The sequence below is a fragment of the Oncorhynchus clarkii genome, chromosome 21, assembly GCF_045791955.1.
Source record: "Oncorhynchus clarkii lewisi isolate Uvic-CL-2024 chromosome 21, UVic_Ocla_1.0, whole genome shotgun sequence".
Lineage (NCBI taxonomy): Eukaryota > Metazoa > Chordata > Actinopteri > Salmoniformes > Salmonidae > Oncorhynchus > Oncorhynchus clarkii.
Genome location: NC_092167.1, coordinates 20,431,805 through 20,445,087, shown reverse-complemented (window position 1 = coordinate 20,445,087; position 13,283 = coordinate 20,431,805). Strand labels below are relative to the sequence as shown.

At 44.8% G+C, this 13,283-nt stretch overlaps 1 protein-coding gene across 1 annotated transcript in view; it reads left to right on the top strand.

Annotated features, from left to right (window-relative positions):
* The window catches only part of LOC139378727 (forkhead box protein P2-like), a 105,144-nt gene that overhangs the window by 36,766 nt on the left and 55,095 nt on the right, over window positions 1–13,283 (top strand). Inside the window, exon 3 of the mRNA XM_071121170.1 lies at window positions 1,926–2,112. Coding sequence (XP_070977271.1) covers window positions 1,936–2,112 — 177 coding nt within the window. The 5' untranslated portion in view covers window positions 1,926–1,935. The remainder of the gene's footprint in view (window positions 1–1,925; window positions 2,113–13,283) is intronic.

The following is a 13,283-nucleotide window of genomic DNA, read 5'->3' as shown; positions in this document are numbered from 1 at the left end:
GAGTATCCCTTCTAAGGTCAATGTGTAGTGTGTGTGTGTGTGTGTGTGTGTGTGTGTGTGTGTGTGTGTGTGTGTGTGTGTGTGTGTGTGTGTGTGTGTGTGTGTGTGCGTGTGCGTGCGTGTGCGTGCGCGCGTGCGTGTGTGTATGCATGTGTGTCTGTGTGTGCACTGTGCACAAGCACGTACGTTTGTGCATATGCAGGCATGTGTGAGTATGTGCTTGTGTGAGTATGTACATGTATGTGCTTGTGAGTGAGTGATTGAGTGAGTGAGTATGTATAGCATTTCTTTATCAGCATTATCTCTCAATCTAAAATCAGTCATGGTACAGGATGTTCTGAATCAAAACTTAGTATTAATTGCTCAGCCTAAGCATGTGACACAATTGGTGTATTTAATTTCAGAAAGGGAGGAGGGCAGTACTGTACCACCGCAGATATAAAAATGGATATTATTTGAATATGAATAACCATACATAACGATTTGAAATATAATTATTGCATACGGACTACATTAATGGTATAGACATTATATTTTATTGAAGCGAAACTGAAATATTAATCAGCAAAAATGATACATTTGAATGATTAGGTACTACCTTAATTAATATGCTAATTAGGGAGAGGCTGTCAAGTAGCGGGGCCCCGTCAGAGTGGCATTAGAGATGCAGAACACACCTCGAACAGTGTGTTTGTGTTGGGTCAGTCAGTGTGATCTGACTTATTTTATTTATTGTGAGGATTTCCACTGATCCTGGGCAAGACTCCACATTTCTCCAACCAAGCAATTATGCAGGGAAAATTATTTTAAATTATATTTAAAAAAAAATGTATTACAGGAGAGGAGGTAATATGCATAATTGATGCTGTTTTTAGCACAATCATTAGTGATATTCGTGATATATATATTTTTTTCTCTCCTTCATCTCAGCTTTTCATATCTAATAGATTGCCGGTGAAATTAGTTCAATATCTTAAATTTATTTGCCCATGTTCAAATTGCAGGCTTAAGTCTTCGTCTCGTCATCTCCCACTGTATGGTTTGATTGCAGTGCACGGACCAGTTTAATTGTGTCCCATGGAGAACAGCAGTAAATGTTTTAAATGTCACCAAAATAAATTAATATTTGAGGTTTGATTAAAAAAGAAAGAAAAAAAATCTAGCCAATATGTGACATATGAGCTTTTTCTCTATGGAAGCCTCGGAGGCACATTTTATTTAGACACAGCTAAGGGAGAGGAAGCCTATTATATCATTTATCACCGGGTGATACCATGTGATTTGGATCCCACCTCCTCCTCCTCCTCCTCTACCACATTTTAATTTTGCATGATTAGCTGTGCGCCATTAAGCAACTTCGTTCAGACGAGACTCGCACTAAAATCCTGACAGAATCAAGACGGGGAATAGTTTAGGAGGGTCTGTGTCTGTGTGTGCCTAGACAGGGTGAGGATATATCAAGTGAGGGAGCATGTCAAAAATAAAGAAGTGTGTGTGTCTGACTGCGTGTGTATTTGTATATATTTTTATGCTTCCCTTAGAAAAAGTATTTCTGTATTTAAAAAATATATATAATACAGTCATACATTAAGTGTCCCATACACATATATTCCCAACATGTGCGTAATGCAGCAGAGGCCCTATTTGTGCCTAAATTCTAGTGATTAAAACACTTATCACGTTTAGACTCTACACCTCCTTTACAAAGAGACCAAGAGGACGTGCATCTCTTTGTATTGCTTCATTTACACAATGAATGCATAATTCCTCCTGCATCACCCCCTCCCCCTCTTAAATGCTTTAATTTGCAGAGGGACCGGCGTTGATAATAATGGGAGCTTCAAAAAAAAAGGGGGGGGGGATGAAAAGAGAAGAAAAAAGGGTTGTAACAAGAGCCTTAACTGGTGCCTCTTAATCACTTCTAGGTTTTAAGTCATGATGCAGGAGTCGGCCACAGAGACAATAAGCAACAGTTCAATGAGTCAAAATGGAATGAGCAGCCTGAGCAGCCTATGCAGCCAATTAGATGCTGGCAGTAGAGATGGAAGATCAAGCGGTGACACGAGCAGCGAAGTAAGCACAGTCGAGCTGCTGCATCTCCAACAACAGCAGGTAAGTTGTGTTTCTCCTGCACATCACAATGCCCTACTGCTAGCACAGGGGACAGGCACTCTTTTTATGGAGATGACACTGTGTGTTTAGTATAGAAATAAGGTTGTGTTTTTATTTGTATGCATATTTTTTGCGTGTTTACGACTGTTTTTATTGATAGTTGTTGATTGTGTGGTTGGGCATTTATGCGTTTGATTTTTGTCATGTTGCTGTTGAGGAGTACTTGTCTGGAGGTCGTGTAGTGTAGTTGTTGCTGGTGTTTTTGTTGTGTTTTCTGCTGTTTTTATTGATATTTGTGTGTGTGTGTGTGTGTGTGTGTGTGTGTTGAGAGCTCACTTCAGCTGAGGCCGTGTGTGTGTGTGTGTGTGTGTGTGTGTGTGTGTGTGTGTGTGTGTGTGTGTGTGTGTGTGTGTGTGTGTGTGTGTGTGTGTGTGTGTGTGTGTGTGTGATCGAGAGAGAGAGAGAGAGAGAGAGAGAGAGGGAGCGACGTACAGAGCCGGCTGCCGTTGTGTGTGAGAGCCCTGTGTGTGGTTGTGAGAGCCCTGTGTGTGGTTGTGAGAGCCGTGGCTCAGCTGTAGCCACCAGAGGGCCTCCTAACTCGGTCCTATAGCCGCCCACTCTACTCTGCCACATCCCCGGGAGGCCTTTGACCAGGACACACTTCTTTAAAAGAACCAATCTGCATGATCTCTGTTCTGACTGCTGTCTCTCATCTGGCCTGTGGAATTAACAAAGAATTCATACATTTTTGTTGTGTGTTTTTATTTTATTTTCTGTTGATGGGGTTGACTTTATTGATTGCTGTGTGATATTTAGATGTTGACTGGGGCTGTTGTGTGGGAGCTGGGAGAGTCAGGCGCTGTTGGGGAGAGGAGTCAAGTGCTCGTGTCTTTTCATGGTGAATGATGGCTTTGACAGTTTGCCAAAAGAGCAGCGGTAGAGGTCGGGCTGTGCTTAAGGAGGCCAACGCCGCGGGTTTGGAACAATGCGTGTTTGCTTTTGTGTTTGGAAGCCTGCGAGTGTGTGTTTGTGTGTGTTTGTGTGTGTCTACTTGTAACGGTGTTAGTTTTTTTTGCTGTGAGAATGTTTCTATATTTTTACATGTGTGAGTTTGTGTCTGTGTGTGTCCGTGTTAGTGTGTGTGTACGCGCATGCTGGTGGAGGCAGCTGAAGCCCTGTGGTTAAGTTGTGCCGGTGTGTGTGTGTCTGATGGTGTGTGTGTGTGTGTGGTGTGTGGTGGTGGGGGGGGGTGCAGCCAGTGTAGCAGAATGAGGCATGTCCTGCAGTCCTCCCCCCCCCCCCCCCCTCCCCACACCATGCCTAACCCCCCTGCCCCAGCTGGTGATTACAACAGCATCACGACACCATCGCCTCACCCCCTATTCATCATCACACTGCCTGTCTCTCTCCCTGCAGACGGCTGATTGGGGTCAGTTCTCTCCTTCTCTCATTATTCTTTTATGTTTTAACCTGTCCTACTGTGGAGGACTGCAGATACACACTGACCGTATATCTCACCATAGGCCTATATCGTGCTATAGGGCCCTGTGTGCCAAGGGCTGGAAATCTATCTGCTGGGCTGGAAATCTATTCACTAGTGGCGGGTGTGTGGAGTAGAATAGAGGTGCTGGGACACATTTATATAAAAAAAATAAGTCAAAAGAGTAGAAACAATAGTCATCTATTTGTAAAAATGTTTTTATTTCACTGCCATTTTACAGACGTACTGTTATTATTTTCTAAAATATATGATCATATTATAATGATGTTTCATGTTATTATTTCACTATGATGATTTTCTTCTAGCGCTTAAAATCGCTTCAGTCTAAAACGCGAGAACAGATCTTCTAACTTTAGTCAGAAACTCATTTACTGACATAGGAAGTCAGAAGCCATAAAAGAGAGCCACGGAGGGAAAGAGCAACGCAAGCATAAAGTATCCAGTTAAGTCGTCGAGACGGACACGTTGTGAAGGGGAAATGTGGAGCGATGTGACAATCTTCTCCTGTAAAGAGCAACTTTATTTCTGTGGAGAGACAGACACATTGCTCCAGCTAACAGGTCTCCCGAGGCCTTTTTTAAACAGAGTCCCTTGTGCTGTTAACTTCACACACTTCCTGTTCTGGGCGCTGGGCTCACATCGCTCTCCCTCTGGTCTGGTCTGTCTGTATGGAGAGGATACCTCTACCTTGGTTAGTATTGGTTAGCATAAGCTTACAGTTGTTTATGAGTGGTTAGTGGATTGGTATCAAGGGTTGTTTTGTGTGTGTGTGTGTGTGTGTGTGTGTGTGTGCGTGTGCGTGGGCGAGTGTGTGTGCGTGTGTGTGTTTGTGTGTGTTTTACCGTGATTTAGGTATGTGCTGATTTTTATCCGTACATACAGCACGGATTGTACTATACCATGTGTGCATGAAAATGCTTATCTAAGTGTATTCCAGCACTTTTGAAGAGAGCCTGAGTTTAATTCTCTGACATACTGTATTGGGAATGACATTGAGTGTTCCAGTGGGCATAAAGGGAGCTGATAGAATCTCCAGTCTCTCATCATGGTGCTAGAGAGGAGGATTAATAAGCACTGATGAATTCTCCACTGTTCCTTTGGGTTCAGCTGTTCCACGGTCATCGCAAACACACCACCGACAGCTATAATTAGAAAGACAGTATTTTAGCATTTTAGTCTCTTTTTTTTTGTGTTGATTTTCTTGAAGGACGCAAATCAGCTTTTTTACTTTTTGGCCAAAAGGAGGGGGGGAGAAGAAAAAATGTGTATTTATATGTGTACATGTTTTTAATTTTTTATTTTTTAACTTTTCTTCCCCAATCAAAAACAAGATAGCCTTGAGATGGTTTCCATGCTTGCGTTTGCATTAATAGGAAGGGATTAAAAAACATTTCACTAAACAGGTGGATCGCTAAGGTCAATGTCATTGCCAAGTAATAAGCCTTTCTGAATAATAAATACGTCCGTGTCACAGCTGAATTTCAATCACACATTATGTCATCCTCTCATCACCATATTCCCAAGGTCTCCCCTAAATAGGCCTAATTTGATTTCAGATTGTAGATGAGATGTTCTGTGTATCTGATTGCAATTTGCCAGTTAGGCCCAGGTAGCCACACACTGATACATGTTACATTCAGCCTAATTACTATGCAAAACCATGATGATAAAAGCACTCAGAAATGTTGCTCGCGTGTTTTTTTAAATTAATTAAATCAACCTATGAGGCTGTGGTCGTACAAATGTATTAATATGCGATAAAAATGAGTGTACATCAGTGCTCTGCATTGATCTGCTGGATCCATACCATAATGTACTTTAATGGAGCTGTTAGTTGATTACAGTGGCCTATAATCTATATGGACCTTATCAGGAAAATGGATGACTGTAGAGGAAGGAAAGGAATATTTCTTATATTCAGATGAACTGTCCTGTTATGTACGGAGGCCAGGACCATTCACCTCAGCTCTAGTCCCCAGGCTGTCCCATACCAGTTTATCTGTCACCAGTACCTGATGCTCTGCCAATTTAAGGATTCCACACTTTCTGAATGGATTTACTGGCTTATTTGAAATAAATCACTCTTGTTTGAGCTATTTAAAATTGTGCATTTCGATATTTGTGAAATGTTTATTTGGCCAATTGTAAAAAAAAATATATATATGAAAACAAATCCCATAACACAAGGTGTCTTTTCACATCTGTGGTTCCATCTGCGGCTCCAGTGCCACTGTGTTTGTGAACATGTGTATGTGTGTTATATACATTATGGGAACATCAGCACGTTCCTTACTGAGAACAGAGTTTAAACAGTCACTTAGTGTGTCTGGCCTCGGCTTGTTGGTTTTCACAAGTAAACACTCTCCATCTACTGCTGCAATACTAATGACAGAGAGCTCCCCCATCAGCACCTAACAAACAGACCTCTCTCTGTGTGTGTGTGTGTGTGTGTATGTGTGTGTGTGTGTGTGTGTGTGTGTGTGTGTGTGTGTGTGTGTGCGCGCGTGCGTGCGCGTGCGTGCGTATCAGGTGTGCAGGGGGCCACTGGGAGTTTTAATTACTGTCAGTCAGGAGGATGCAGGCTCGAGACGTTTGTACACAACAGCTTGCCAGGGCTTCTGTTTTCCTCACAATCCATATTCTGGATCTTTGCCTATAGGGAAAATGATGGAGGTGGAGGTGGCAGTGATACATTAAAAAGTCACTGTGATGTGATGCTGGATGCTGTATATATCTGCTCCATCCCAGCTCATCAGGACAAACAAAAAGAAGGATTCCCCCCCCCCCCCATCAGATGCAAATCTGGGCTTTGCCCTTGAGCATAATTGAAAGGCCTAATCACCCTGGTTCTCTCCCCTCTGGAGCCCGGTGAGGGAGGTGACTCTCATTTGCACTCTTACACAAAGAACCTCATTAGGTTTATCTTTACAGACTGGCCCGACTCGAGTGTGTAAATAACACACCTCACCGTCAGTCTACCACAGACTACACTGTGTTTTCTGCCAGGTTATGATAAAGGGTTTCTTCTTGAAAATGGACAGTTGGAAAGAGAAGGCTGTTGTATGTAGTCATCGTTCTAAATGGAGATAAGAGTGTCGGTTTGAAAGGCAGAAAGTGACAGGAACCCACAGTTTATGTCTTTACGTATTTCTTTTTTTTCTCTCCATCACTGTTTCCACAGTCGAAGGATGGCCCGTGCCTCCCTGCTCCATGCCCCACTTATTTATAGTGGGTATAGCTATACATTTCATTTCGAATATTTCACTACAATCTCCCAGACGGTCCCTTAAGTACTGCACATACAGCCTGACATATAGACTCGTCCTTCTCCCCTCTATGTCGATGACACTCAAGATATAGGATGTGAATGACAGACAGGACGACGTTGCTGCTGTTTGCTCCCCTCCCCTGACAAAACAGGTGTATTATTCTTTTATCTTTCTCGTCACCCCTCGCTTCTTCTTCTTTTTTTCCCTGCTTTAAACCTGGAGTGTCCATCTGTGTTTAAGACACGTTACATGTGGCTTCGTGGAATTTACAGTGTGGCTCCCGCAGTAACTCCATTTCACGTCCTGGTCTCCTGAGACCCACGGAAATGTCAAGCTGCAAGGCTTTGAAAGAGAGACGAGGAGGAGAGAGGAATGGGGATGGAGGAGCGGGGGAGAGGAGAGAGACAGAAAGGGAGAGGAGTGAAATCTGCTGGAAACAAACACTTATGAGCATTTTATGCTTGAGCAGCTGGGTGCAATTGTGAGCGGTGCGCGTGTGAGCGCTGCGCGTGTGAGCGGTGCGCGTGTGAGCGGTGCGCGTGTGGGTTGAGGTGCACCATGGGTGAAACACAGCAGGTCAAGGGCAGGGGGGAGGACGGGGGGACCTGGTGGCAGGAGAGCGTGTTCACCGTGTCACCGACGGTGTCACTGCCCACACACATGCTCATGACAAGCTGCCACTCTCTCAGAGAACATGTCAGAGAACATGTTTCTGAAGGTGCCATATTATTACGTGATGTTATGGTACTTAGCATTAGCAAGATGAGAGTAAGTGTAGGCTACATCCAAAACAGTAGTAGTGCAGCATTCATCTTACTCCATAGTGCTAGAATACTGCTAGGACTGCTGTGGGTTAGAGCCAGTGATTAGAGCCAGGGTTAACCTCTCTTTATAAAGAAGACCCAGCCAGCCAGTGCAGGTCAGGATCAATGGCCACTTCACAACTCATTTCCTTTTATGCCTCCTAAACCGCCCTGCTCCGCTCCCTACGACCGGGAAATAAATAGTGCTCGATCCATAGTCCTGGATCCGTAAAGCCCCCGGCTATTGCTACAGCTCAATGCCCAACAATAATTTATTTGCAGATGGCTTTTTTTCGTCTCTCTAAGAATGCATCGCAGATTTTTCACCCCTTAACAATAATTGTATTGAAACAGGCATTCTGTCATTGTTTGTTGCCCACTCCCCTGTCATTGACTAACAATAGACTAGCAGGTCGTTAATACGGCGAGGTGGAGTGGCCAGTCACTGAAGGTGCATACATAATGCCTGGGTTCGTGATGTAGAGTATGCTGGGGGGAAGGAAGTTTTAAAAAAAAACAACGTCCTTAAAGATGCAGTTGTAGAGAGTAATGCATTGCCGCTTGCCTCACACAAGCGATTCCCCAAAGCAAGTGGCTTAGACGTTTGATAGCCTGCGACACCGCTATCCATTTAACAGAGCTTAAAAATAACACATATGCATATGCCCTACGTCTTAAGCTGACAACCAAGAGGCAGGATTTGCTAGAAGGCAGCTTTGGAGCGTTGTGAATTTAACAAGCATGTCTGGTATTACAGTTTCTCTCCGCTTTGGCCATGAATAGTCACAAATCAGCCTCCGAAACGCCTGCCTTGCAGTTGTTGTTTTTCCTTCCCTCCTGTAACAAATATTAAAATGATCCAAATCTTGTTAAAGGGGATGACTAGAAGTAGGCAGCTCCAGTGTCCGCGGTCCTTAGCCCTTTTCTTAACCCCAACAGTTTCCACAATCCGTTGACCAAACAGCAGATGTCAGCTAGCAGTCTCTGCTTCTTATGTACGAACACTATCAGGTGACTCCAAACAGAATCTTCCTCCTGAATATGTGAATGGTCTGTTCCCCCCTGAAAGCTGTGGCTGGAAGCCTGCTAAGGGAAGGGATGCTCATCATCCACCCACAGCCTCCCAACCAACGCTGTATACATATGTAGTAGGGGCCTTTTTCCTCTCTCAGCTGGCTGCTCTTCTCCTCTTCAGGGCTTTTCGAACAAACGCAGTAAATAAGCCCGGGCCTCACCTCGACCAAATACCCAAGAGGCTTTTCAAACAGACATACATGTCACTTAGCTCTGGCTTTACGGTCTGCCTTTCTCACTAGCGGGCTTTCGTTTGAAGCGCCCCTTGTTGGTCCAGAGGCCTTAGCCGCTGACGTTCCCGATCCATTTCCTCTCCTGTCATTCTGGCCCGGACGTCTTCATCACTTCTTCAGCCATTCTGGGTGTCTCTCTCGTCTCCTCTCGTCTGGTCTCGCCCCAGTTTAAGGGAGGCCATATGGAGGTAAGAGTAGAAGACCCACAGCAAAGGACCCCAGCCTTGCAGACCAGCCAGACCCTCTAAATGAAGCTGTTCTCTGTTCCCCCATCCCCAGCAGCCTGCCAGTCCTCATCAAGGCCCTAACCACTGGTTATTTACCCGCACTGGGACAACTTAACTGGGGTTGAATTGATCAGTGAGAGCAGTGGGAAGCTGCTTCGTTGTTTCAGCCTGATAAGGGAAGGCTATGAGCATATGCAGAACATGCTTTGTGGTATGCGTAGCAGCGTTTCAAGCTCGAGTAGACACTAAGCTGATATTGGGTTTCACGCTTGAGTCTTTGTGCACGAGGCACCAATGAAAATGGGACGATTTGATTGTTTCTGCATATGCATTTATCAGAAGTTTACATGATAAATATACATTAGCTGAGTGACTTGGCCATGCGTGGGATTGTTTCAGTGATATTGCTGCTTTATGCGTTCACTTTCACCTGTTTGGACTTCATCATCCAATTCCCTATGAAAATGATAATCGTAATTTGCACAAATGTCAAATTTTTGTACCCCAAACGAGTTTCTGTCGTTTGTCAGCCATGGGCTTTTGTCAATGTTGTTAGAGTGCAGAAATATTGCTTCTTTGGTACAAGTTTTTATCATCCTCATAATTTCACAGTTGATTTCCTATATTTCAGACTTCAACATCGCAGTGTGTTTATCACTTTCTGCGCGAACTTTAACTACATTATAGGTTCAATAGCATCAAAGATATACAATGCATGATCATCTGAACAATGTTGAGGATTGAGACTCTTACAGTATGAAATCATCCCCCTTCCCCTTTTTCTATATTTCTATGCAGTAGCTCCTTCCTTCGCTATAAATTATCTGTCATTTCTTTTTGATGTAGATTCAAGTCAGAGGTTTTTTTTAATAACCAGTGTAATTGTGCCGGCCTTGTGTGGAGTGCTGTGGAGGGAGTGATCGTGCTTTTGGCACATTTATCAAAGCCTTAAAAAAAAAATACAAAATGCAAAAAGCCCCCGCTTCTCACATGGACACACTAAGTGAGCGACACAGTGATACATTTTCTTGTTAGGAGAAATTACATCCACTGACTTGAGTTACTTCAGCATGAAATTGAAAAAGAAGCATTTCTCCTGAATTTCCATTCTTGATTCAATGAAAGATGTAGATTAGCCCTTTGGATAGGGGAGGAAAAGAATGAAACTAAAGAAGTATGACTTTTTTCACGCTAGGAGGTTATTCTTATGAGCGTGTTATAGGATGCCGGTGGAAAGGGGCTTTTTGTTTATGGGAGCAGGGGTATCGTCAGCCAGGTAGTGGTCCGAAACAAATATATTTCACGTTGTTTTTTTCCACCAGTGTGTGTGTGTTTGCGTACGCGCATGTGTGTGTTTGTGACTGCTTGTGTCTAGGCCTGCAGATGTGTTCACTGGTGTGTGTGTACGTCTTTATCAATGGGGCTTGTGCTCCTCTCATTTCCCACCTTAACCATGCACAACTCTCTAGACGGAGCAGTGTGATGATAGCGCTTCCAGAGCCATAGTTCCTCTCCTCCTCTCTCCCTCCCAGCCTTCCTCCACTTCCCAGCCTCCCTCCACCGCGGGCAGGCAGGCAGGCAGGCAGGCAGGCAGGCAGGCAGGCAGGCAGGCAGGCAGGCAGGCAAGGCAAGACACTGATTGATAGACGCGGTGTGTCAGAGAGGAGAAGATAACTGTATCTATCGCAGCTCACTTAAAGGTCAGACACACGGAGTAATTGGAATATGCACAAGACAACTGGATGAGATAGAGTGGTGGGGATGGTACGTGAAGAGAAGGAGGTGTTGGAAGCGTAACTCCATAAGCAGGGAAACAGTTGACGGAGATGCATTGGCCCTCCACGGCTAGATGTAGTGGCCATTAACTTCAGTGATCTTTGGTGGAACCGGGCGTTCATTGAGATTGGGCCCCGGAGATCCATCACTCTGGCATCTCGGATGGGCCGGAGGCTCTTCCCATAGAGGCTAATGACAACACAGGACCCAGGTAATCGAACAGAAAACAACCACTTTCTGGCCACCTACAGTAGGTGAAGGTGTGCTGAGCGAATCAGTGCACAGTGTTGTCTTACTAATTCTTTCCTTGTTGTTTGTGTCGCCATTGTTGGTGACTTGGCTACAAATATGAGAAACAGCCTAGCCCAATACAACTGCTGTGTGCCCTCTATATTCCAGCCCATACACAGAGTAGCCTAGCTCCACACTCAGCCCAATGGCAATTGGGTTAGTCATGCAGTCATTAAGGTTAAGTAATTTACAGCTAAGGTCAGAGTTGCATTTAATCGACCCTGGAGGTAACACTTACCACACAACCTGAGCCCCAGCCAGGTCCAGACTCACTCTATTGACCTGCAGCATGAGAGCCTCCGAGGGGGTGTAATCAACTGGCTACAGCAAAGCACACTGGAGCTGATTATCCCCGTTGTCTAAAAGCTCAATTTCTGTGGAAGGGAAGAGGCAAGGTTTCAATCTACTTAATGCCAACGAAAGATGCTCTTGTCATTCATGGACAGTATATGATTCCTGGTTAAGTCCACTTTGGTTGATACCCAATGATAAGCAATAGGGGTGCGTCAAGGTGATTTGGTAATGATGGGTGTTAATGGGCGGGATTAAACCCGCAAACAAGCTCAAGGATAGTTAGTTAATAAAACATTCAGATATGGGCCCAGGCCTGTTTTTGGCATTGGTAACAATGAGTTGGATGTGGTGAAGCTTTACTCTCATATTTCATATTTTCATTTCAGTTCGATTTTGTTTACAGTCCTATTATGACTCAAGGTTTTTGGCAGTGTGTGTGTGTGTGTGTGTGTGTGTGTGTGTGTGTGTGTGTGTGTGTGTGTGTGTGTGTGTGTGTGTGTGTGCGTGCGTGCGCGCGTGTGCGTGTGAGTGTGCATGTGCGTGTCCACATGTGTGTCTCTGTGTCTGTGTCTGTGTCTGTGTCTGTGTGTGCATGCATGTCTGTGTGTGTGTTTATCATTTTAGGCATGTGTATTCTTATTGACATCCTGCACAAACACATCATCTTCCGTCGATGCTGTTGAAAGGTTCCCTGCACTCCTGTGCCGTAGTCAGAACGCTCGTAGCCTCCGGCCGTCCACTTTGGCGTGGGAGCCTCTTAGTAACTCCCCGTCATTAAAGACAGACACAAACAGAACACTGATGAAGGAAAACAACTTCATTCTGTCTTCCCCTAGCGCTCAGAAACACACACGTTTTAGCTACAATCCATTGCTTTCCAAGCATTGCTGTTTCCACTGGCCTGCCCTGCTCTAAATGAACTGTAGATGCTTTTAATGCAACGTTCAATAGTAGGTATTCTTCCAACTGTGTGATGTTCAGCCATCTGGAACTGTGAAAAGAAGATGGATCATAATCACTTGAAGGGGAATCAAGTGTGTGCCTGAACCATTAAGAAGTGGTAGGGTGCAGACAAACACAGGCATACACATACACACACACCCCAACACATATACTGTATACCAAGGGGGGGCAAAGTACAGCTTGCAAGACATTTAAAAAAATATATATATATATTTAAAATTTCCCCCAATTTCTAGGTATCCAATTGGTAGTTACAGTCTTGTCCCATCGCAAAGGTCGAGAGCCGTGGTCGAGAGGCAAAGGTCGAGAGCCGTGCGTCCTCCGAAACACGACCCAGCCAAGCCGCACTGCAATCTTGAGACAATGCTCGCTTAACCCGGAAGCCATACGCACCAATGTGTCAGAGGAAATACCATACACCTGGTGACCGTGTCTGCGTGCTCTAGAGCTCGATGGGACAAGGAAATCTCGGCCTGCCAAACCCTCTCCTAACCCGGACGACGCTGGGCCAATTGTGCGCCACCTCATGGGTCACGGCCAGCTGTGACACAGCCTGGGATTGAACCCGGGTCTGTAGTGAAGCTTCAAGCAATGGGATGGAGTGTCTTAGACCGCTGTGATTTTAATTGATTTTAACTGGTCCCCCCAAAAATGCAGCCCTCCATTGAATTTCAAAATCCCGATGTGGCCCTCAAGCCAAAAGGTTTGCCCACCCCTGCTGTGTACACACACACGGGGCA